The sequence below is a fragment of the Tachypleus tridentatus genome, chromosome 10 (assembly GCF_004210375.1).
Source record: "Tachypleus tridentatus isolate NWPU-2018 chromosome 10, ASM421037v1, whole genome shotgun sequence".
Lineage (NCBI taxonomy): Eukaryota > Metazoa > Arthropoda > Merostomata > Xiphosura > Limulidae > Tachypleus > Tachypleus tridentatus.
Window position 1 is genome coordinate 144,913,506 of NC_134834.1, and position 24,934 is coordinate 144,938,439.

General features: G+C 36.1%; 1 protein-coding gene across 6 annotated transcripts in view; it reads right to left on the reverse strand.

Moving 5' to 3' along the window:
* The window catches only part of LOC143230528 (uncharacterized), a 286,917-nt gene that overhangs the window by 159,277 nt on the left and 102,706 nt on the right, over nucleotides 1–24,934 (reverse strand). For 4 of the 6 annotated variants that reach the window (XM_076464250.1, XM_076464251.1, XM_076464252.1 and 1 more), the window contains one exon: nucleotides 18,543–18,689. The exons of the other annotated variants lie outside the window; for them this stretch is intronic. In XM_076464250.1, coding sequence (XP_076320365.1) covers nucleotides 18,543–18,689 — 147 coding nt within the window. The remainder of the gene's footprint in view (nucleotides 1–18,542; nucleotides 18,690–24,934) is intronic. 6 annotated transcript variants of the gene reach the window in all.

Below are 24,934 nucleotides of genomic sequence, written 5' to 3' on the forward strand. Positions count from 1 at the left end.
AATTGCTACAAAGAGTTATAATTAAGAATATTTATACAACGTTCTGTCGTCTGTGCTCCAAAGGTACTTTAACAACGTTTTAATTTTAAAGTTGTCCAAGAGTCAACGCAAGCTTTCTTTTTAACTTTGTGAGGATAAGTTTCTGGACAACTTTTTCGTTTTAACTATTCAAAGAAGTCGCGATAATGACAATGTTTTCATCAGAAAGTTGTCCAGAAGTGAATATTAAAAGATATTCAGACAACGTATCGGTCTGCAAACACTTCTTTTCATGCCGATCGTTTCTTCGGTTTCTTTGTTGTTTCTTGTTGTTGTTTTTTTCTCCTTTGGACAATGTGAATACAGTCTTGGAACATAATATAAAATCCCAGAAAAGTTATTTTATCAAGCTTCTAAAAATGCACAAACATCCTGATAATGAACTTGTTCTACACTGGATAGTTGAATAAACAGTGTATATGTGTATGGTCATAAAATATTTATATCGAAAATGAACTCAGACATTTCTTTTTTTTCTTTTGAAATTATAAGTAATTATCTCACCTGATTAGCAAAATGTAATCACTTCAGTTTACGAATGGAGTAAAGGTTAATAAATACCAATTGGTCAAAATGATTTTCTCGCATCGAAATTAATAGAAGAATGGTCGAACACTTCATCGTGTTCAATAAATCTGGTCTTAGACATCTTACCTATTAAGAATATTAAACGTTTACCTGAGAGTTATTTCACCAAAACGTATAATTTCATGAAGAAAAGAAATAATCCACGAATGATGTAGATGGCCAATCTATCCTTTAATTGGCTATTCCCTTCGCAGTAGACTAGTTACCCCGAACTCACGTCTCATCAGTTCTACTTGGGAGATCGAAACAAACACATTAGGCCTTACATGCGGTGAATGTAAAACAATAAAGGGCTATACTTTAAAGCCTCCAAAATATTACACGTTCTCTGCATCCTTCAGAACAAGAGCACACCTGGTGAGGGAAACAAGAAATTCGGCACAGCTGGAGGACAAGGGTTAAAGTTCCTATGAAGAGGCCATGAAGGTAACAAGATGAATAATTACAGTAAGGAGAGAAATCAAACCCAAACAGCTAAACATGCACGTTTTAGTATTAAACATAGAACGTGCACGTACCACATAATCAAAGTTTAACGTTCTTGGATAACATAATGGGATATTTTCAAACCGAGCAAATAATCTGATGAACGTGATAATTATTTCAATTTTAATGAAATAAAATTTTATAAACTTTAAGCAGTAAATTGCATCATAAATCACTAGCCCTAATAACTTTCGGTTTATATTTATACGCGAACCTCGTTGGAACTGACGTACATTTCTCCATCATGTTTCAAAATGATTACGATTTACTGGCAAATCTTTAAAACGTAAAGCCTATCTGATAACTTTGAATCAATGTTCTTACTTCACCTTTGACATAATGTACAGGTATACTTTAAAACAGCAATAACTTAATACAATAAACAACTTTTTTCGAAGTCAAACGTGAAATATAATTTTATGCAAGCTTTATTGCTTCCATAACAAGTTCATTCCCGCCATAAAGACCGAACCTTAATTTAATTTTCACAAAATAGATTACTGCAGTGGATAAGTTAACACTTGTTATGTGTGTGCTCCTACAATACACGGTGTACAGACCTATGACACAGTGTTCACACTTTGTTAAAGGATCCGCTGTAATTTGTGTGTCGGTAAGTCAGTCATTGTCACATATCTCTTCCACGTGTTGTTGTGAAGAGTCATGTGTACATATTTTGCTTAAATAATAATCTTTCTTTACACACTATTTCCTCCGAACTAGTTAGGCCAATCTCAACCAAAATGTTCATGTAATCACTACTATGGAGAACGTCGTAAGGAGGTCAAAGTTGAAATTAATACTAACTCTATAATGCAAAACCTATCGGTTAATTACACCCAGTTTACTGAATCAATCACAAACAATCTTTTCAGTTCGACGCTTTGCACAATATTGAATATTCTAAAGAAATTCAAGGTCAAAGTATGAAAGTTGCTGGATTGTTTTTCAAACCATGCTTTACTCATATCCAATGAGATATAGGGTGTTCAAGGGTGGAAATCACCTCAAAATCTTTATTTATTGATAGATGGAAAATAAACTGTAAATGTTGTTTATGAAGAAATTTTTATAATTTTAAAATGTTGAGGTACAGTTTATGTTCAAGTAATTACTTTAAAATATATCATTATTGTTAAACTTGCATTGTTTTAATTGAGTTTAAACATTCCCCGTCAGTTGAAGGGTATTTCAACTTGCATTAACGCTCGGCATGGCCAGGTGGGTTAAGGCGTTCGACTCGTAATCTGAGGGTCGCGGGTTGGAATCCCCGTCGCACCAAACATGCTCGCCCTTTCAGCTGTGGGAGCGTTATAATGTGACAGTCAATTCCACTATTCGTTGATAAGAGTAGCCCAAGAGTTGGCGGTGTGTGGTGACGACTAGTTGCCTTCCCTCTAGTCTTACACTGCTAAATTAGGGACGGCTAGCGCAGAGAGTCCTAGAGTAGCTTTGCGCGAAATTAAAAAACAAAAACTAGCATTAAACAAACGACTTAAAAACGTGTATACCCGTATTGAAATAAAAGAAATTAAACGTACGATCTGAAATTTCCCAATTCATAAAAACAACATATTTAGTAGGACAACTATAAGATTTAAATGTTTTATCGTATCTTTGAACATTAAGGAGTTATATTAGGCGAAGAATCTGAAGACATCACACTCTACACTACCAGGGACTGTCTTCTTAGTACCAAGGAAATAACACTCAGATGTTCGTTTAATTTACTTTTATCGTTCATTCTTTCAGTGCACAGGCTAATAAAATACACTGTATTGTTTCGAAGAAAGTTTACAGATGTATTTATGATAACTTAAAAAATTATTTATTCTAATTCAGATTAAGTACAAGAGATAAAGTTTATGTTAGATACTGATGATGCACGAGGACCCCAAACATTATTCTTAATGTTTTTTCATTTTTTTTACTCTAGTTTCATGTTGACAAGCAAGAGACTAAATGTCTACACAAGGGACGATATGTGCTCTTCCCAACAGGGATTTTTGTTTGTTTGTGTTTGAATTTCGCGCAAAGCTACACGGGGGCTATCTGCGATAGCCGTCCCTAATTTAGAAGCGTTACGCTAGAGGAAATAAAGCTAGTTATCACCACCCATCGCCAACTCTTGGATTACTCTTTTACCAACGAATAGTGGGATTGACCGACTGAAATAGAATTCGAACTCGTGTCGCTCAAATTACAAGTCGAACGCCCTAACAACCTGACCATGCCAGGCCTCACCAGGGATGTCGAAATTCGGTTTCTAGCGGTATATGTTCGTAGACATGTCGCTGTGTCACTAAAGGGGGGAAGGATAGTTATATGTTGAACGAGTCCTACTTTATAACATGGAATGGTTTCCCAAATGGTCATCTACATATCTGACTGTTTTACTGAGGAGTACGGTCTTCTGGATGTCCAACAACATGGCTCACAGTTTGAAAGTAGCTCCAATACGAATGAAAACAGTAACACATACGAAATATTCAAAACACTAATTTTGCAGTCTCATGAATACATTAATCATTTTATATATTAATTTATTAATAACTTGGTTTGTGCTCCTATTAAGCTAACGTGGTAATTAAAACTGTAACGATGACATGTATTAATAAAGACAGATTGGTAATATTATGTATAAGCGTATATTACAATCAGCGTAAATTAATTACCTCAAAACAGGTTGAAGGGCTAATTCTAGAGTTCAAAACGAACGTTGAGCACACGTTTATTAGAATTTTCAACGTATCAAACAGAGGTGACGAAGTACTCTATGTCTCGGTGGGAAATGAGATTTTGAAAATTGACTTCGGTCAGTGAAATAGTCATATATAACTGGAGAACCCAGCAAACGCTCCAATAAACAGAATATTTGTTCAAAGCTTTTTAGTTATTCTTATCACAAACTAACATGAGAATTTATTCAAATAGTGAACGTTGTTCAACGTCCGCTAGGAGTCTCTCTGAGTTTGGTAAATACGGTATTTGTTTTCTTCCTTAATCATTTATTGTTTTATGAACCGCACGCAAAGCTACATGAGGGCTATCTGCGCTAGCCTTCTTTGGTTTAGCAGTGTAAGATTAGAAGGAAGGCAGCTAGTCATCACCATCCACCGCCAACTCTTGGGTTACTCTTTCACCAATGAATAATAGGATTGATCATCATATTATAACGCCCCCACGGCTGAAAGGAGAAACATATTTGGTGTGTTTGGGAATCGAATGCCCGACCCCCAGAATACTAATTGAGTCCCCTAACAATAGTAAAACAATGTCCGCCACACACATTTCTCTCAACAAAGCACGTGCAACCTATGCCTCGTTCAGTGGTCACTCAAAGTTTGGACTTCATCACAAAGTGTTATCAATTTTATTGCTGTTTAGAGTCGTGTTTGGAACTCCATTTTGAAGTTGTTATGCTTTATAAATAGCCTTGAAATGCCCTTCGACAGACAAAAGAATCTGAGAGATCTGAATAAACTTTACAAACAAGCTCGAAATACCCGTCGAAAAACAAATGATCAGAGAGATCTGACAGTATTTTAAGACTTTTGGTGCTATTTTCACGAGAAACTAATGTTCAAACAGTGTATAAACGTGTTAGTTCAAAAGTTACAACTAAAAATCGGTAAGAACAACTAAATCATGGGGAGTAGCTCCAGCGTTTCTTTTGGAAGAAGGCGGTTAAACTTCCAAAATAATTTCTCTTCGATTTTAGAAAATAGATTTAAATATTACACTTTTGTAAAATATGATAAGAGTATGGTTAAAACATGTTGATCCAAATTTCATTAAAAATAAAAGAACGGTGTATGTCATTCAGAATATTAAACGCTAGGTGAGTTATACCTATCCAACATCAAACTTATTGCTATATATAACGCTTATAAACGTCGTTTAAAAGCGAAATGTGTTCAATCGCTGCCACAAAATATTTCAGAATTAAAATTTTCCAGATAGCCATCCATCAAAATGCCACCTACTCGGAGAATAGAGCGATCGTGGTTTGTAGTTGTTCTCTACGTTCTAAACTTTAATTTATGGTTATTAATCTTTATGGCGTTCACTAGACAATATGATTAATATCCAGATACATCACCTTAGTCTTAAAACGGGTAGAAAACGTAAGGTATGCTCTAATTAAAATGAATTCGACTACTAGCTGTGAAACATCTACTGAATAAAGAAGTTGTAACTCGAAAGTTTCAAATCACACAGCAACATGAACCAGTATGCTTGATTAACCCTAACATAGTTCACGGTCGTCTAGGCGATAAATACAACCATTCTTTGACTCTCATTATTAGACACTATACCCCAGTATGCATACGAAATGCATTAAACTACACTGATATGAACATTTGCGTCAATTTAATACACATACAGTGGCCCCAAAGTAGGTGTACTATTGCATGTGGACATTTTTATTGTTTTAATGGAAAGTACTCAAGGTCAAAGTGTACGCTAAGAAATCGCATAATATTGTCAAAATGAAAGGGTACATCACTGACGCACTTACAGAGCTTGACGGACAGACAAACGTGTGTCAAAAAGTTTGCAGAAATGTGGCACGAAGACTCCATGGCGGATTTCAATTTGAACATCTGCGGGATTAACTTCCCCCATAATTCCATGTCATATGTTTGGTTTGGTTTGAAGTTCGCGCAAAGCAACACGAGGGCTATCTGCGCTAGTCATCTCTAATTTAGCAGTGTAACCCTAGGGGGAAGGCATCTAGTCATCATCACCCACCGCCAATTCTTAGGCTACTCTTTTACCAACGAATAGTGGGATTGACCATAACATTATAACGCTCTCACGACTGAAAGGGCGAACATGTTTGGTGTGGCGGGGAATCGAATTCGCGACCCTCGGTTTACAAGTCGAGTGCCTTAACCACCTGGCCATGCCGGGCCCGCCACTCTGTATGTTATTGTTCTTAAATATTTTGTAAAACATCGTATGGCAAAAAATGTTTCGAATTGTTTTTCAAAGCAAAACTAGTAATTGGTGGAAATGCGCGATGAGTGGTTAATTAAGTATATCAAACTATAATTTTCATTTTCACTATTAGTATCAATTATTAACTGACAGCACTGCTACATCTTTGTAGATAGCCCCATGTACAGTAACTATTTGCACAAAGGTTTTTATCTTTATAAATTATGATACAGCTAAATTCAAGTGAATTTATTTCGAACTTGTTTACTCTTATTAAAATAATATTCAGTGAAAAAATGTACATTGTTAACATAATAATTAGTGAAAAAAATGTATATTAACATAATAATCCGTGAAAAAAGTACATTGTAATTTTTTTCACAGATAATTATGCTAATATTTTTTTCACTAGCTATTATGTTAATAATCAGTAAAACAATAGATATCAAGAAGTATAAAACCACCAATAACATAACCAGTTTAGCCAACGGACGGCGTACTTGTTGTCCGAAAAAATTAGTTTTTTATTATTTATGTTAAAAAAAATTCAGTGTATTGGCATTTAAAAGTTAACTTTTGTGTTCCAAGAGTTCTATTTCATGCTAAACACAACAAAACTCCAGCGATTTCTCAAAATTATTATCTGTTCTGAGTTGGTAGCTTCCTAATGTTAAAATTTCATTTATTACGTTTGATTTACACAGTACAAGAGTTTAGCCAAAACACAGGATTTACCTTCCTCCAATAATAGAGTGCCCTCTCGGCACGTTTGTCACTGCTAACTTCAGGCAGCGTGGCGCCATCTCTAATTTCGAATCACTTCACACAGGCAGTCAACCACTGTAACTCTTATACCCCAGTATGCATACGAAATGCATTAAACTACATTGATATGAATATTTGCGTCAATTGAATACACATACAGTGGCCCCAAAGTAGGTGTACTATTGCATGTGGACATTTTTATTGTTTTAATGGAAAGTACTCAAGGTCAAAGTGTACGCTAAGAAATCGCATAATATTGTCAAAATGAAAGGGTACATCACTGACGCATTTACAGAGCTTGACGGACAGACAAACGTGTGTCAGAAAGTTTGCAGAAATGTGGCACAAAGACTCCACAGCGGGTTTCAATTAGTTCTCATAATACTAAGGATTATTAAAACGTTTTGCTTGCTTGACATCAAATATTAGTAAGTTACCAGTAATAACATGACTCTTTAGTACAAAATTTATTTTTATGGGATTTCTTTCTTAGAAAGAAAGCGTTTCTTTCTTACTCTCTGTGTCACTATTGCTTACCTAACTGTAGTGAGTAAAGCACAGATAGCCCATTGTGTAGCTTTGTGCTTAAACCACAAACAAACCTTACCATTATTTAACACTGTACACATTTTTATCATATTGAATTACTTTTATTTATGTTAATTTTAACACCAAGAACCCAATATAAATGGTACTTTAATAGTATCGCTTCTGTTACTGTAACAACTTTAGAAGTTTGGTAACAGTCTCAGAACAAGATCGCTCCTCTTTCGTCAGGAAAGTCTACGGATTTACAATGCTAAACTCAGGGGTTCGATTCCTCTCGGTGGACTCAGTAGATAGCCCGATGTGGCTTTTATATAAAAATATACACTTTCCCTTTCGTTAAGGTCTTCTTGTAATAAAACCAACATTCGATTGATTGAAGTAGCGTTTCTCTTCCCTTTTTTCATAAATGACAAGTAAAACCGCGAGTATCGAAACCCGATTTTTAGAGTTATAAACTATCAGACTTACCGCTGAACCACTGGAGGTATGGTGGGGGTTGTATCTACAATACTTGGTTGTTTAGTTTCGCGCAAAGCTACACGAGGACTATCTGTTTAGTCGTCCCTAATTTAGCAGTGAAATATTAGAGGGAAAGCAGCTTGTCACAACCACCCACCGCCAACTCTTATTACTCTTTTATTAACGAAGAGTGGGATTGACAATAATATTGTAGCACCCCCCCACACACAAACACGCGGTTGAAAGGGCGAGCATATTTGGTGGAACGTGGATTCGAACCCGCGACTCTCAAATTGTGACTCAAGTACCCTAACCACCTGGCCTTTTCATATATGAAATCCGTAGTACAAATGGCTTTGTATAAGTGAACTATATGGATTTCTAATTTCTGTTTCTGTGTATTATGTAAATATTTTTTCTAATGATCTTTTCGCAAATTTTCTAGTGTTTTTTTAAATATTGTGAATTTCTTTGGTTGTTTGTTAATTACTAAAGTAAAACAAAACAAGCAAACAGTTAATATGATATATTTATTCCAACAAACAAACATACCTCCAACAGTTTCAGTTGTAAAAAGTATGTATCAGTTGGAAATGACTGGTAGGTAAATTAGTATAGAATTATCTCTGGATCTACCATCTAAAAACGTGGTCTCTGGGGTCAAAGAACATGTACAACAATGGATACTTAGAGTGAATGAGAGAACGTATTTCAACTCGCGAGTCTTGTAGCACGTTTACTTTGTTTAATTTCTTCTGGCACTATGTGACTGGTTAGCCTAAAAGTTAAAGACACTGAGTATAGGAGCAAGCATTTATCCCCCCTCCCATCCCCTTATGCTAGGTTCGGGGACACCAAATTAACAGACGGTTTACCAAGACTAGCTGTTCTCATAATACTAAGGATTATTAAAACGTTTTGCTTGTTTGACATTAAATATTAGTAAGTTACCAGAAATAACATGACTCTTTAGTATAAAATTTATTTCTATGGGATTAAGCGTTTCTTTCTTACACTCTGTGTCACTATTGCTTACCTAACCAGCAATCGTCTTTCAAATAACGACAACATGATGAAGTACAGTACCATGACACATAAGGTTTCCAAGCAACGTAGAAGTTATTAAGTAGAACTGTAAGGGGTGGGTGGCATTTGCATTTTTCTGAAAGGGGCCACCAAATTATGTTTTGCCCCTGGATGCCAGACATCTTCACTATACCACTGGGGGATTCACAGTATATCAATAAGAATATATCGGTTTTTCAGGGTAGGTGGCCACGTTGCAGAAATACACCAGCTACCCAAACTCTCGAACAAGCCGTATGAACCTAAATAACAACGCAGTACTGGTATACTAATAGAGAACCACAAAACATTTGTGGTCAAATCAGTAGCTTTATTGCAATTTTTTAAATGCAAGTCTTCTGTAAAAATACAAAATAATTCTAATCGCAGTCACCGAAATATACAAGTCCTCTTGTCTTAAGCCTAACATTAAGTATATTTCTCCCGAAAGGAGGTAGAAAGCCACCTATTTTAACCACTTGCTCTGAATCCTGAGAAACATTATGCACATTGTACGATATAACACATCATGACATAAATTTCAAAGGTAAGAACTAAAAATATTTGTTACCCTTAATTTTGCTCTTGAATCAGAACACTTTCTGGGTTTGGTTTGTGGCTTGTTTTGAATTTCGCGCAAAGCTACTCGAGGACTATCTGCGCTAGCTGTTCCTAATATAGCAGTGTAAAATTAAAGGGATAGCAGCTAATCATCGCTACCCACCGCCAACTCTTGGACTACTCTTTTACCAACGAATAGTGGTATTGACCGCACTTTATAACGCCCTCACGGCTAAAAGGGTGAGCAAGTTTGGTGTGACGGGGATTCAAACTCGTGACTCTCAGATTACGAGTCGAGTGCCTTAACTACCTGGCCATGCCAGGCCCACTTTCTGGGAGCCTGCGGGCTCTGTTCGAGAAAAGGTAAATAAACACTAACTTATATAAGTTCTTTGCTTCAGTTTAGTTAGGACTAAACTTTACCATACTTAATACTATCAATGAACAAATTTACAATGTTATTTTACAACCTATCATTAGACCATTTTAACAGCTTTGAATACGTTTTTGTATAAAATATCAAGTAAAATATATACACATCCGCCTTTCGTTTATATCAAATAAAATGAAGTGGCGCGCACGCAAACTTCAACAGGAAGGTGTGCTGGTGCGCACTTTCAAGACAGACAAATACTGAGCATTATTAAAACGGATGATATATGGGTTGAACTTGGGTTTACAGTACGTTTATCTTCTGGTTACTTAACTGATTGGACCGAAATAAATAGCCTCAACTATTAATAATATAATTGAAAATAATAGACTTATGTGTGATTTGGCTAGGTAGCAAGGCCAATGGGTTAGGGCGCTCTATTTGTAATCTGAGGGTCGAGAGTTCAAATCTCAATACTAGATAGAATTCTACATAGTACAATAAAATATTTCGATAAAAATTGAAGAAAAAATGAGCTGTTATGCGCACTAGACAGGTATTGCATATATGATGAAGAAAGTCCCAAACACCTCCCCCCGATAAACGTATACATTAGATCAAGTTAAAATTAGTATTACGAAAAAACATTAAAAAGTAATAATAATAAAAAAGCAATAAAAATAAATAAATTATATATATATATATATATATATACTATTGCTAAACTAAAACAGGCCACCTATGTTCTAGACTTAGAAAATCTGAAAGAACAATATACATGGACATTGCTCTAAAAAGGGCCTGAGTTATTTTCATCACTCTGGCCCTCACGTATTTATTTTAAATATACTAGTAAGATCACTCTAACAATGAAAAGGAAGAAGAAAGAGGTCTAGTGTACCTGACCCTCCCGGTATACAAAATTATATATCCAAACACCTAGAGAGAAAGAGAATCTCCGTCACACCAAACATGCTCGCCCTTTCAGCTGTGAGGGCTTTATAAAGTTACGGTCAATCCCACTATTTGTTGTAAAAAGAGTAGCCCAAAAGTTGGCGGTTCGTGGTGATTATTAGCTGTCTTTCTTCTAGTCTTACACTACTAAATTAGGGACGGCTAGTGTAAATAGCCCTCTTGTACCTTTGCGCGAAATTCAAAAACAAACAAACAAACTTACCAATTCTTGTGTTTTATACAAATACTAATAAAAAGGTTGATCTAACCAATGAATATATATGCATACACAAATGTATTTTTTGGCTATAGACACAATGTCCTATGACACGTAACTATTCTAAAAAATAATAATAGCATTTTTTTGTCCAGTTGTTAATGTACCTTGAATCTTACCTGACTTGAGGATTAGGCCAACTTATTTCCAATACAGCTGGGCTGACGTTAAAAACATACGGTTGGATTGTTTTTGTGTATTTATGTGCGTGTGTGCCTTTTCTCATGCTATTATTTTTTACGTCGTTGCTATAGACATGGCTCTGCCCTCTCGCACGAACTTGGCGCGCAAGGCCTACAAAATAGTGACGTCAGACTGTGTGCTACAAACATTATGTTGCTGCTATTGACTTACTCTAAAGAAACCATGGACCAATCAAAAACATCTGTCAGCTTCACAACATATATTTAATACATGTTGATAAGTATGCATTACTTATAAACAGGGTTTGAAGAGCAGACTTCCTCTGAGTAGAGCTGAAGAAACACATGCACTAGTGAGCGCATGCTCAATACGAGCGTTACTACGCCATACCTGGAATGCCACGCGTACCAGTGATGTGAAGAGAGGCAGGTGCGGCGGTCTTGAGTCTCTTCCGTGACGAATGAGACCCACCTAATCTTCTTATGAGTTAAATAACCTACGAACTGTATCATCGCCAACTAAGCTAAAAGAAAGTTTCAACCAAAACAAACTGCCCAACCAGAGCACCGGGCACGTTACATACACCTATATAGGTTGAACTACAATACAACAGAATCGGAAAGACAGGCACAGAGATAAATGGATGAGCGAATAGATAAATAATAGACAGACTGATATAAGGATAAACAGATAAACAGACAAAAACACACAAATGGATAGATAAACAAATGATAAAACAAATCGCGGACATATTAACAGACAAAGAGACAGATGGGTAAATAGATAGCTAGACAAATAAATGAATGGACGAACAGATAAATAACAGACAGACTGATATAAAGATATATATATATATATATAGACAGATAAATGAATGAACGAAGAATGGAGAGATAAAGAACAAATAGATTCACAGATGGACAGAGATACACAGCCGGATGGAAGTACAGAATAACAGAGAGATAAATGGGTAGACAGAAACTCAGGTACATATACCTGTGTGAATAAAATTACACGAATAGATAAAATAACAACTTAAGGTTTCTGTGTTCAGTTTAGCGACTTTTATTGTGCATTTTTCATTCTTTGCTTCCCGTCTTCCTCGATTTAACCTCCTGTTACCGCTTTAAATTCACCAGTGCACTTATTCTCAAAGTTTTTTGTCTGCGGGTCTCTTCGGCGGGGTAAAAGGCTCCGTTAACCACCTATCTGTCCCGGTCTGCCTCTTCTATTCTCACATAATCCGTGGCATCGCGCGTGAGTGACTTGCATTTCGAACACCCATGTCAATCGCACTTGACCACCTGCTAAGGTCACCAATTTCAAAAAAAGTATTATTGTTTGTTTTGGAATTTCGCACAAATCTACTCGAGGGCTATCTGTGCTAGCCGTCCCTAATTTAGCAGTGTAAGACTAGAGGGAAGGCAGCTAGTCATCACCACCCACCGCCAACTCTTGGGATACTCTTTTACCAACGAATAGTGGGATTGACCGTCATATTATAACGCCCCCACGGCTGAAAGGGCGAGCATGTTTGGCGCGACCGAAATGCGAACCCGCGACCTTCAGATTACGAGTCACCGCCTTAACACGCTTGGCCATGCCGGGCCAAGTATTATTGTTATAAGCTATACGTTACGTTACCAAAATAAATTTTCACTGCTTTAATATACCTTGGAAATACTTTCGAACACACTGGAAACCTTCAAAAAATATAATTCGGAAGTGACTTTTCCCTCGTCAGGTATACATTTCTTTCAAATATTGCCCTCTATCGCCTCAGTGGTGAGTATACAGGCTTACAACACAAAGAATCAAATTTCGATGCCCGTGGTTGGCCGAGCACAGAGAGCCATTGTGTAACTTTGTGGTAAACAACGACCCAACTCTTTCAACTTTTATACGACGTGACTATTTTTCACATATGAACATATTTATATAAACTTTATGCTACAAATTAACTGATTTTGGAATAGTTTGTTGTTGTTTTTTTCGTGTAACCCCATTTTCACACTATTGCAATTTTCCATAGTAGTCTTTAGTACCTATGTTGTTAGGTAACATTTAAAGTAGAAAAGAAACAAAAAAGCGCCACCACAGGTTCTGTACAAACGTAGAGTTTTATGGTAACTTCAGGCAAGGGAATATAATACAGAGTTCTGTTTCTGAATATTGTATTTCACGTCAACTAATGTTTTGTGTTGAAGGGTGTTGGAATAGAAAATAGAGTTTCAGTAACTGATTAAATAAACAGGAAATAGTTGTAAAATGCCTCTGAACAGTCCCAAGCGTTTTACAGTTTCATTTCCGTATGTAAAAACTAAATTATAATCTAATTTCACCTTGAAGAACGGCTATAACTGGATGTTCATTTTACTTAGTTTTATTTGTTTTCAAATGTATTCTTTAAAGACCAAACTTCACTTATTTTTGAAAACAAAGGAAACTTCAGTTGCTAGAATTCACCATGTTTTGTAGCTTTGTAGCTATGTATTGATTCTAATACCTGTATTAGTTAAGTGAATTTGTTGCTATGTGGTTCCAAAGTCTGCATCAACTGGCCAAATATTTAGCTTTGTTGTCATACTGACGGCAATATAATTAACTGGATTTGTAACCCTTTTTATTATAATACATGCATTAATTAAGTAGATTTGCAGCTATTTTCTTATTCCAATACCTGCATTAATTAAGTGGATTTGTAACCTTTTTCATTCTAATACCTGCGTTAACGAGGTGAACGCCACTTGTCAGACAAGAGAGAAGGCAACAGTACTCAGGGCAAATTGTCGAGCACTGAGATCTGACCGTCAGTCATAACGATCCACAGTCCTGTACGTTAACCTTACGACCATGCCTATTTTTTTAGGTTAGCTTAGTCCAAATGCTTCAGACGATTATTCTGTTACTTGCACAGATACCTGGCTTTTTTAACAGGGGAAACAGTTCGAAACTTTACTGTTGCACAGGCAAAAATTATACAGCTTTTAAATGCCTAGGAGTCTCAACAGTGAACACTTCTGAACAAAACCAGGTCCAAATAGGCATTGAAGTGATTCTTTAAGGATTGCAAAGCTCTTGAACACAAGTAGGCCCACTTAAAAAAACTTTGAAGCAATTTCTTGGACCTCAAAACTCCTGAACACAAGCAACTCCAAATGAAAAGCCTCTGAGCGATTCCTTTTTTTTCTTTTAAGATCTAAAAACAAGCGTAAATTCGCCAGTTTTCAGACGGTTCTGTAAAGGCATCTAACAAAGGTCTAAATAAATGGTTTTGGAACGGTTGAGAAAATCAGTTTTAAAAAACTTCTGAATAAAGAGTCAATTAGCTTTGAAGCAGTCGAAAAACTCCATTATCAACACGTTCTGAACACAGACAGGTCATCCTTGGAACATTCGAATTGATAACTTCTGAAAACAGTCAACTACCTTTGGAACAGCTTAGGAACTCCATTATCAATACGTTCTGAACATAGGCAGATCAGAGTCCACCACTCTTAAGTTAAGCGCAGAGGTACACAATGGGCTATTTGTGTTCTGCCTACCAAGGGTATCGAAATCCGGTTTTTAGCATTGTAAGTCTGCTGACGTACCGCTGTGTAGCCATTTGTCTTTCTTTGGTTGGATAGCGTATACCTGTATTCGATGTCTGTATTCATAAACTGAATACAGGGTTGAAAAACGTTTCATCATTTAATTCTGCCTTTAAACTGAAATAAGACACTCTTATGACAAAGAAAACAAAACAAACAACAACATCGTATAGAAAAGTCTCAATATATTCCGAGACGAAGATTTTCAAACATCGGTAGTATGTAAAGCGAGAAAGCTTTTAAAAAGATCTTTTACATTCGTACCATAACTAAGTTGAATGGAAAGCCGTACTCTTTAGAATAGGCAGCCCCTTAAGACATTCTACTGTGTTCGGCCCTTTCAGTGTGGATGGTCTTGTCTAATCCATCAGATCCACGGTCTGTAGGGTTCCACAGCCCACATACATTCCAACAGTTTCACAAGAGCTGAAACGTAGTTTTAAATCAAAAGGCACGATGCATTAAACAAAAATACTTCTTTCCAATGTTTAATTCTACAGGGATCATGCATCTCTATGAGATATGCGACTGACGTTTTAACATTTCCATTGTTAAAAGAAGACGTCTTTTATTTTCTTCTTCTCCTATGTGCATTTAGTTCTGTTTGCACTTTATGTGCAGTATACTCTGTTGTTTGCTTGTGTAGGTTTATTCTCAAATCAGTCAATACTGCTTTGTTTGTTTGGGTTTATTACACATAGAACTAATTAGATTAGTGGAAAAATTTAATGAGCCTGTCTTCCATTTCTGTCCTATTGTACATGTTATTTTATTTGTGTATTACATTCTAGACCAAGTGTACATGTTTTAATTATATACGTGTGTTCCATTCTAGTCCTAGTGTACATGTTTAACTATGTGTATGTTCTATTCCAATTCTAATGTACATGTTTAATTATGTGTATGTTCTATTCTAATTCCAGTGTACATGTTTAATTATGTGTATGTCCTATTTCAATCCTAGTGTACATATTTAATTATGTGTGTTTGTTTCACCCTAGTACTAGTGTACATGTTTAATTATGTGTATGTCCCATTCCGATCCTAGTGTACACGTTTACTCATATGTGAGCCCCGGCATGGCCAAATGGATTAAGGTGTGAAACTCTGATGGTCGCAGGTTCGCATCCTCGTCGCACCAAACATGCTCGTCTTTTCAGCCGTGGGGGTGTTATAAGGTAACGGTCAATCCCACTATTCGTTGGTAAAAGAGTAGCCCAAGAGTTAGCGGTGGGTGGTGATGACTTGCTGCCTTCTCTTTAGTCTTACATTCCAAAATAGGGATAGCTAACGCAGATAGCCCTTGTGTAGCTTTGCGTGAAATTCAAAACAAAACAAAAAACTTATGTGTGTGTTCCATTCCAGTCATAGAGTGCATGTTTAATTATGTGTATGTTCCATTCCAGTCCTAGAGTGCATGTTTAATTATGTGTATGTTCCATTCCAATTCTAATGTGTTTAATTATGTGTAATTTCCACTCAAATTTTCGTGTAGATGTTTAATTATGTGTACGTTCTATTCCAATTCTAGTGTACATGTTTAATTATGTGTGTGATCTATTACAATTCTAGCGTACATGTTTAATTATGTGTGTGATCTATTACAATTCTAGTGTACATGTTTAATTATACATTTACGTTGCATTATAGTCCTGGTGTATGTGTCTAATTATATGTCTGTTTGTATTTCAGACTACATGTACATGTTTAATTATGTCTGTTTGTATTTCAGACTACGTGAACATGTTTAATTATGTGTATGTTCTATTTCAATTCTGGTGTACATGTTTAATTATGTGTATTGTCTATTCTAATTCTAATGTACATGTTTAATTACACATTTATGTTGCATTATAGTCCTGGTGTATGTGTCCAATTATATGTCTATTTCTATTTCAGACTACGTGTACATGTTTAATTATGTCTATTTCTATTTCAAACTGAATGCACATATTCTTAGTTGTTTATTATTTTCATGGATGAAGTGTGTGTTATGATTCGTGTTATAGTTGAGAGTGTGGATGCGTTTTTATCTATTTGTCCAAATGTTTGGCAAGCTAAGTGGGTCACGTGTTTTAAGATACTTCTCCATATTTTAATTACGAACGTGAATTCGCTTTTATATATGTGTGTATGTATGTTAAGGGGTTTCCCAAGCCAAGTGTATCACGCTTTTTAGTTATTTTACCACGTTTTATTTAGTTTAGGAACCTGAATGTATTTGCGCGTGTTTAGATGTTTCCCAAGACGAGTGTTATCTCGTGTTTTTAGTTACTTTACTGTGTTTTCATTGGTGTTTTACCTGTCAAATGCTCGTGATTTTTGGTTACATGTAGTTTTAATTCACGTAAATTACAACTATTCTGGTAATGTGGTTTTCTCTGGATTTTTAGTGTTATTTTGAACTAAATCTGATGTCATATGATTGTTTGTTCTTACGTTATTACATGGTTAAAAAAGTAGTTTTGTTGACTTTTATGTACATCCTATGTAAAGCCAATGTTGATAAAAGTCATGAAATATCTCCGATTCTCATTTGTAGAAGCTATTTTGAGACATCATCAGCGTCTAGAGTCACCTAACGGAATGTGGTGCTTCGAAGGGTCTCAACTCCGTGAAGGTTTCCATTTGGTCAAGCCTTCTCTTATTACAAATTATTTGTTCACTTTTCGTTTTCTTGATGCAATTGCATACGAGCTTTTTGTAACTTGTTATGAATATAATTTATGACTTCGAACGTGTCTGTCTGTTTGTGTTTTCTTATAGCAAAGCCACATCGGGCTATCTGTTGAGCCCACCGAGGGGAATCGAACCCCTGATTTTAGGGTTGTAATTCCGTAGACACACCGCTGTACTAGTAGGGGGCGATTTCGAACGTCTGGCGTACATAGGTTAGTATTCTGAAGTACATTTCTCATTATCTGAACTGACAAAGCGTCCCAATAAAAATGCGAACATCTAATGAGTCTCGAAGTCAGTAGCATATCATTACAGCGAGCCAGAAGCTATGGATAACATCTGTAGACTTATGGTTTACTTCCTCCAGATGTCCAAACTGTCGTATCACTGGTTTCAAATACCATTCAACATTTTTTTAATGACACTTTGAAACACTTGGATCCAATTCGAAATAATTTGTGATGGGATGCTTGCTTTTACACGAAACATCCTTATGTCTTTTCCACTGGTTAACCACAGCTCATGGACAATTTGGAGCTCTAGAATTCACTTCAAAATGCGACTGTAAAAGTCTACTATATACATACAGGCTGAATAATGAATCATTTGAATTTCAATTCACATCAGATGACTAGTTTTCATTACAACGAACTGATAGCTTATTGATATTATATTATAACAATGATTTTGGCTTATCAGAGCCACAATATTACAGATTCCTATCATCTATTAGTTTTCTTAAGCAATAATAATAACCGACAAAAGTTATTAAGGGCATGCCCATTCTTCGACACACGATTACTTGTCATACTAGAGTACCGGGTGTTTTATATAACTCTCAATAAATCTAATTTCTTCGTACATTATATTTTCAAAATCTGAGGCCTACGAATAGTTCTATCCATGGAACAGGTATTCCAGCTAGCAATACAATAAATGAAGTGGCAGACATATCTATTCCAAAAAGAATTCATAACAAATACCAGCACTGGAAACAATTCGTCAGACGTACTTATTCATTAGGGTCGGTACCAAATAACTCCTAGAAATAAAATGGAAAACTTACTTGTTCAGCAGTGTCCGCAACGAAGGAGTGACAGTACTGTAAAGTAAAGTGACCTTTTGGCTCTCTTGCTAAGAATGAAAACTGGTGGTGTTGCGGGTCGCACGTGACGTATGATATTCTTCTCAAAGCGTGGGCCATGTGAACACTCTTCCAAAAAAAATATATATATTTAAGGTCAAGTATAAATGTTAATGTTTCCTCATTAAGAAAGTAATAGTACTATTAACTGAGAACCATTTTAAATATAGACGGTGTTCTATCTATTGGTTCTAAAAAACCCCAACATTTGCTTCTAGAAATGAGTCTAGTTACTAAACAAAATGTTTTTATTTACCTAACTCACACATTAAACTGTATGGGTGGTTAAAATTAATCTGTATTCGCGGTTCATGAGCAATCTTTCTACCCTTGTACGAACACTGCCATACCAGAACTGTTCAGTAATTCAAATGTGTAATTATAGCAGTTTGTTAGGAATGAGAAGAGGTCGCTGTCTAATTTTTTATGGCACCAACTACTACTCCTGAGGGAGACAAGCTCTCTACTCGTAATCTGAGGGTCGCGGGTTCGAATCCCCTTCCCACTAAACATGCTTGCTCTTTCAGTCATGGGGACGTTATAATGTACGGTCAATCCCACTATTCATTGGTAGAAGAGTAGCCCAAGAGTGACGGTGGGTGGTGATGACGAGCTACCTTCTCTTTAGTCTAACACTGTTAAATTAGGGACGGCTAGCGTAGATAGCCCTCGTGTAGCTTTGGGCAAAATTCAAAATAAAACAAACCAAAACAATCTCTCTATTAAGGTTTAACGGAACTGCTTTTAACTTTTTTTCTTCATATACAGATTGGTGAACCAGAAAGATATGGTTTGAATATTTCAGTTAATTCTTCGAAATTGTTCCAGAGATGTTCGATACGGTTTAAATATGCTCTCCAAATTTTCCACTTAAGGCCCTTGGTACAATAGCGTAGTGTTAGTGGAAACAGGTGGGGCAAATAGGGTAATCATATATGTATGGGCCCTCAATAATGTCGATTAACTATAAAAGGCAACTTTCGAGTCTTTTTTATGGCAAAGTTTTTAATGCACTCTTATGACCCCAGGTGTAATATCTCTCGCTTCCCCTATCGGCGATCCTGTAACGAAGATGTGAAAATATTGCAAAGCAAAGAGACATTTTGATTGTCCTACTAAGAAAGGAAACGACTAGTGCAAGATGTTGCATACTTAATATTCTTTTCAAAATGTGGACCATATTTATCCCTTTGCGTATTTACTGACGTAGGCCTAATTATAGTGTACTTGGCATGACTACTGTCGATCTTGGCGTAACTTTAAAACGTTTGCTTTTTGAACTTGTGACGTGATTTATTTGATAACAGTAAAACAGCCTACATCAGCAACCTCTGTTGTGAATCAAGTCCACATTATAAGCCCATTATTTTCCCATCAAAACATTACACATGATAATACTATAGTGAAATTAGGTACTTAGTGTTTAGTTAATATCGTGATATCAACTGTAAATATATATAATTAACATAGTTAAATATTAATAAATAATAGGTATTGTTGCTAGTGACATATTTTTGAAACGTAACAAGTGTATGAAGCTTTTCGATATTGTTAAAGGCCACTAGCTCTTGGTACTGAGAAAAATGTTGTTGATATTATAAACACTAGATGGACATAGAGTTTATAAGTTCTATTCAAAGAGGGCGTTTAACGAGCTGTAACAGTTATGTCTCCAGCTCTCACTGACTGGCTAAACCCTGCGATTTTGTTCAAGCTTCAGCATCTAAACTGTTATTGTAGCAAAGTTTTGTCCAACAAACATGCTCAATTAATATAATGTAAAAAAAGTACAAAAAAAAAAGTGTAAAAGGTCCAAGGTTTGTTTTATGGTCGCCAATTCAATAACGACCTCATAACAAGATATGGCGTTAAGTGCTTCGTCGATATCCTGGATTGAGGTGGTTTTGTACTTATCCAAGTGGTTGAGTGCCACTTGAGGAGCAGTTTATATAAAGTTAAAGTTTTGTTTTCTTTTTTAATTTTGTACAAAACTACATCTCGCTGTCTGAGTTAGCTGTCCTTAATTTAGCAATGACAGATTAGAAGGAAGGCAGTTATTCAACACCACCCACCGCCAACTCTTGGCTTGCTGTTTTACTAATGAATAGTGGTATTGGGTGTAACGTTATAACGTTCCCACGGCTGAAAGGGCGATCATGTCCAATGACAGGGATTGGAACCCTCAAGTAAAAAGCTATAGGATCAGGAACAAGAATCGCAAGGCAAACCAGAAAGAAAATCTTGATTCGAATCCCTATCCTTAAAGTCTGAACACAATACAACATCAGGGCGGTGATAAGTATAGTCTGTATCCCACCCCCAGTTATTACCAGCATTTAGATTTAAGAGAGGAAAAAGTTAATCTGAAGCAAAACAAAAATCAAAAAAAGGAATCGGTTGGTGACGTTGCCAAGAAAATGAAGTAGTAGCGAATTACACAGGCCTGCGGTAGTTTTATTGTCTTGATATTTTTGCATGTTTTATAGTAATTCCTGCACGCTGAACCTGAAAATGATATCTATTTGTCTTCACGTACAGATGTTTCCAAAAACGCCATATGTACTTTTACATAAGTGAATCATTTTCATTGAAACCGAGTCACATTTTATTGTGCTTAAAATTTTGACAACTACCGACTATAGATTTCTATAGACCAACTGCGATGTGACAGCCTTACCGATCGTTCTAGGACCCAACGAAACAAACATAATATTAAAAATGTTCACTGTAGTAAACGAAATAATAATTTGATCTAAGTACGAGTTTTTTCATATCCGATTTGTAAAAAATAAAAAAAATCATTAAATGATAATATAAATGGATATTATTTGCGACATCTGTGCAGCTGAATTACGGAAAATCTATTATTATTTGTTTTTGAATTTCGCGCAAAGCTGCTCAAGGGTTATTTGCGCTACCCGTCCCTAATTTAGCAGTGTAAGACTAGAGGGAAGGCAGCTAGTCATCACCACTCACCGCCAACTATTGGACTACTCTTTTACTAACGAATAATGGGACTTATCGTAACATTATAACGACCTCACGGCTGAAAAGGCGAGCATGTTTGGTGCGACGAGGATGCAAACCTGCGACCATCAGAGTTTCACGCCTTAATCCATCTGGCCATGCCGAGCCAAATCTGTTATTAAAAGCAGAGAAACTTTTATGAAGTTTAAATTAGCGGACCTGTGTTATTCTTCTGCTTGAAGCACAGGGGCTTCAAGTAGTCTCTGTGTTACAAAACTGTCAATTGAGGATTAAACTTCATAAACATAATTATAGAATGTTAGAGACTGCTAACGATTCTGCGCGTATTCGATCCAAATCAAACATTTCCATTTTACATATAAACGGCCCGGCATGGCCAGGTGGTTAAGGCGCTCGACTCGTAATCGAAAGGTCGCAGATTCGAATCCCATTCATACCAAAATATGCTTACACTTTCAGCTGTGGGGCGTTGTAATGTGATGGTCAATCCCACTATTCGTTGGTAAAAGAGTAGTCCAAGAGTTGGCAATGGGTGGTGATGACTAATTGCCTTCTTTCTAGTCTTACACTGTTAATTATGGACGGCGATTTACATCTATTTATACTAAAGTTATACAAAAACGTTTAGAAGTGAATAGTTTTTCGAGATTTGCAACTGTAATGTAAATCAATTTCACGTATCAACCCCCAAATATAGTCTCCCATCATGTTTTCGTTATCTGCTCCCAGGTCAAAAAGCAAAGTTTGAAGTGAAAAATAGGTCCTTTCCATTTACTTTAGGCATAAGCAATTGGGAGATAACACTTTCTGCCCAGGAACAAAAAAAAGTAAAAATTTTGTTACACAGTGTAATCAATCAAATCAAACCCGTCGAAAGGACAGGTACTCCAGTTAGTTAAATTATATGTTGTAATTATCATTAATGAATAATGGATTTTGTTTCGTAATTCGTGTTTCCAAATCAAGTTACAGCGTTTTTATTTGTTCCAGTACAGTTACTCAAGAACGATAGTATCTTAACTAACACTAATATCTTTATAATACAAAGATGTTTCAGAAGTTTCTAAAAGCCAGTGTAATAAAATAAAAGTTTTTTTTTTTTTACTGATATACGTATTGAATTTTTTGTTGTTGTTTTTGCAGCTCAGAATATTGACAAATAACATCCTAAAGTAGTTAGTGAAAGCTGTACGATTTACACGCTGAGAAAGAAGAAAAAATTGCATGTCAGTTTTACATTTGGAATTGTTCCGGCATACCTAAATCTTTTTGTAATTTAAGTGTCTGTGGCTAGCAGATAGTGGTTGTTCCTCCCCCCCATTCTCTTTTTTCTTTCTCTCCGTATTTCATCTTTTCTATCTTGGATTAGAAAATCAATGGCCATGCTGAGGTTTCTTCAAGTGATTCACTGCCTTTCGTTATTTGCCTTTTACTAATGCAAGAAGCGCATGTTTGTTTGCATTGATTTACGTGATTGATGCACTTAAACTCAACGATCCACTCATACTCAACAAAAACTGTAAAACAAAAGTTTTTCTTGTTGTTTACTCTCATTGTCCTTTAACTTTGAAATTCGTATCGAACATACTTTTGATTGTTTAAGTTTTTTTTATATAATCTGATCACCTGAACTCTATATCTAATACATATTTCAAGCAAAGATTAGTTTATCTCAGCCTATTTATCCAAGCTTTTGATGCAGTGCTTGAACTCTGCCGATCTGGGAACCGGTTGAGGTTTATCGTTAATTTAATACCTCAATAATTCCTCTCTATGGACGACCTGAGAAAGATGGTGAACTTTTATTTCGTTATTATAAGTGAAATAAAGTAATCAACTGATGTCCAGTCTCCGCACACGCACGTGTTCAATAGGTAGTTAGTTATCTATTCGATATAATGGGATCCCTTTTTTAATTTACACGTGCATGATTAGTGTATCGAATTTAGAATCCGCGAGACTCAGATTCAATCCTTTATGGTACCAAACACCTCACATGTTCAGATATGACAACGTTATAACAATGACAGCCATACCAGTAATTTGGTTAAAAGAAGCCAATTCATACAGTAGACAAAGCCGACTATCTGACTTTCTCTGGTCACTACTTGAAAATTAGGGACGGCTATAACAGAACCATACGAGTGTACGACCTGACCGTTTAGCCTTTATGCATAAAGTGTCGTTTAAGTTAATAAACAAATCACTTTCACAATTATACACATGTAATAGCTGCAGATGTTACAAGAGAAATATCTTGGTGCACGCAAAAACACGCGTATCATCCTAAAACACTGAGAAAAATCTACCAATTAGTAATTGCTAAGAAAGCTAAAAGATTCTGTGATTTCTTGTCTGCTTCTACATTACATTCTTGACTACAAAAATGTAATAAAATATATTTCTGCGACCATTTTTAACTATATTGAAATAACTGACCCGAAAAAGTTTATAATTGTTTGCTTGTTTGTTTCTGAATTTCGCGCAAACATACACAAGGGCTATCTGCGCTAGCTGTTCCTAAGTTAGCAGTGTAATACTAGATGGAAGGCAGCTTGTCATCAACACCCACCGCCAACTCTTGTGCTACTATTTTACCAATGAATAGTGAGATTGACCGTTACATTATAACGCCCCCACGACTGAAAGGGAGAGCATGTTTGATGTGACGGGGATTCAAACCCGCGACCCTTGGATTACCAGTCGAGTACCTTAACCACATGGACATACTTTGTATAAATACATATCTGCTTCCCATGTGTACATTGGCGTACAGTTTCTCTTCCAGACAATGCTGGTTTAAGGTATTACACAACATAGTCCGATATCTTTCGAACCTCTGGTTAACTAGCCTAACTGACTGTCTTGTGGAAAATCGTTGACGATAATTATCACACTTTGGATGGATTTGGATTAGCATTATGTACATTATTTATAAGAGTGTTCAACACTATTTATTGTATAGACAGTCAACACGGAAACCTTGACAAGTGATCATTAGCGTTGTTAGATGATAAGAGACCCTCAGGCTTCTTGCTTTCTCTCTGATCAGTAGTTAAATATTAGAAATTGCAAAACCTGAAACCAAATGAGCTTTTACTCACTTCATAACAGAAGCACCAAATGTCAAAAACGATTGACTGCTATTCTTATAACGCACCCTAAACTGAAAGTGAATACTGTGTTCATGGCATCGCAGCACGAACCTTGGACAATTCGCAACTCGGCATGCTTACTACAAAAGTATATAACATGCTCTCTTCAAGAAAAGAGATGTGAAAAATATTAATAAGTCCAGTTAGATATTTTGATATACTAGTTTGAAA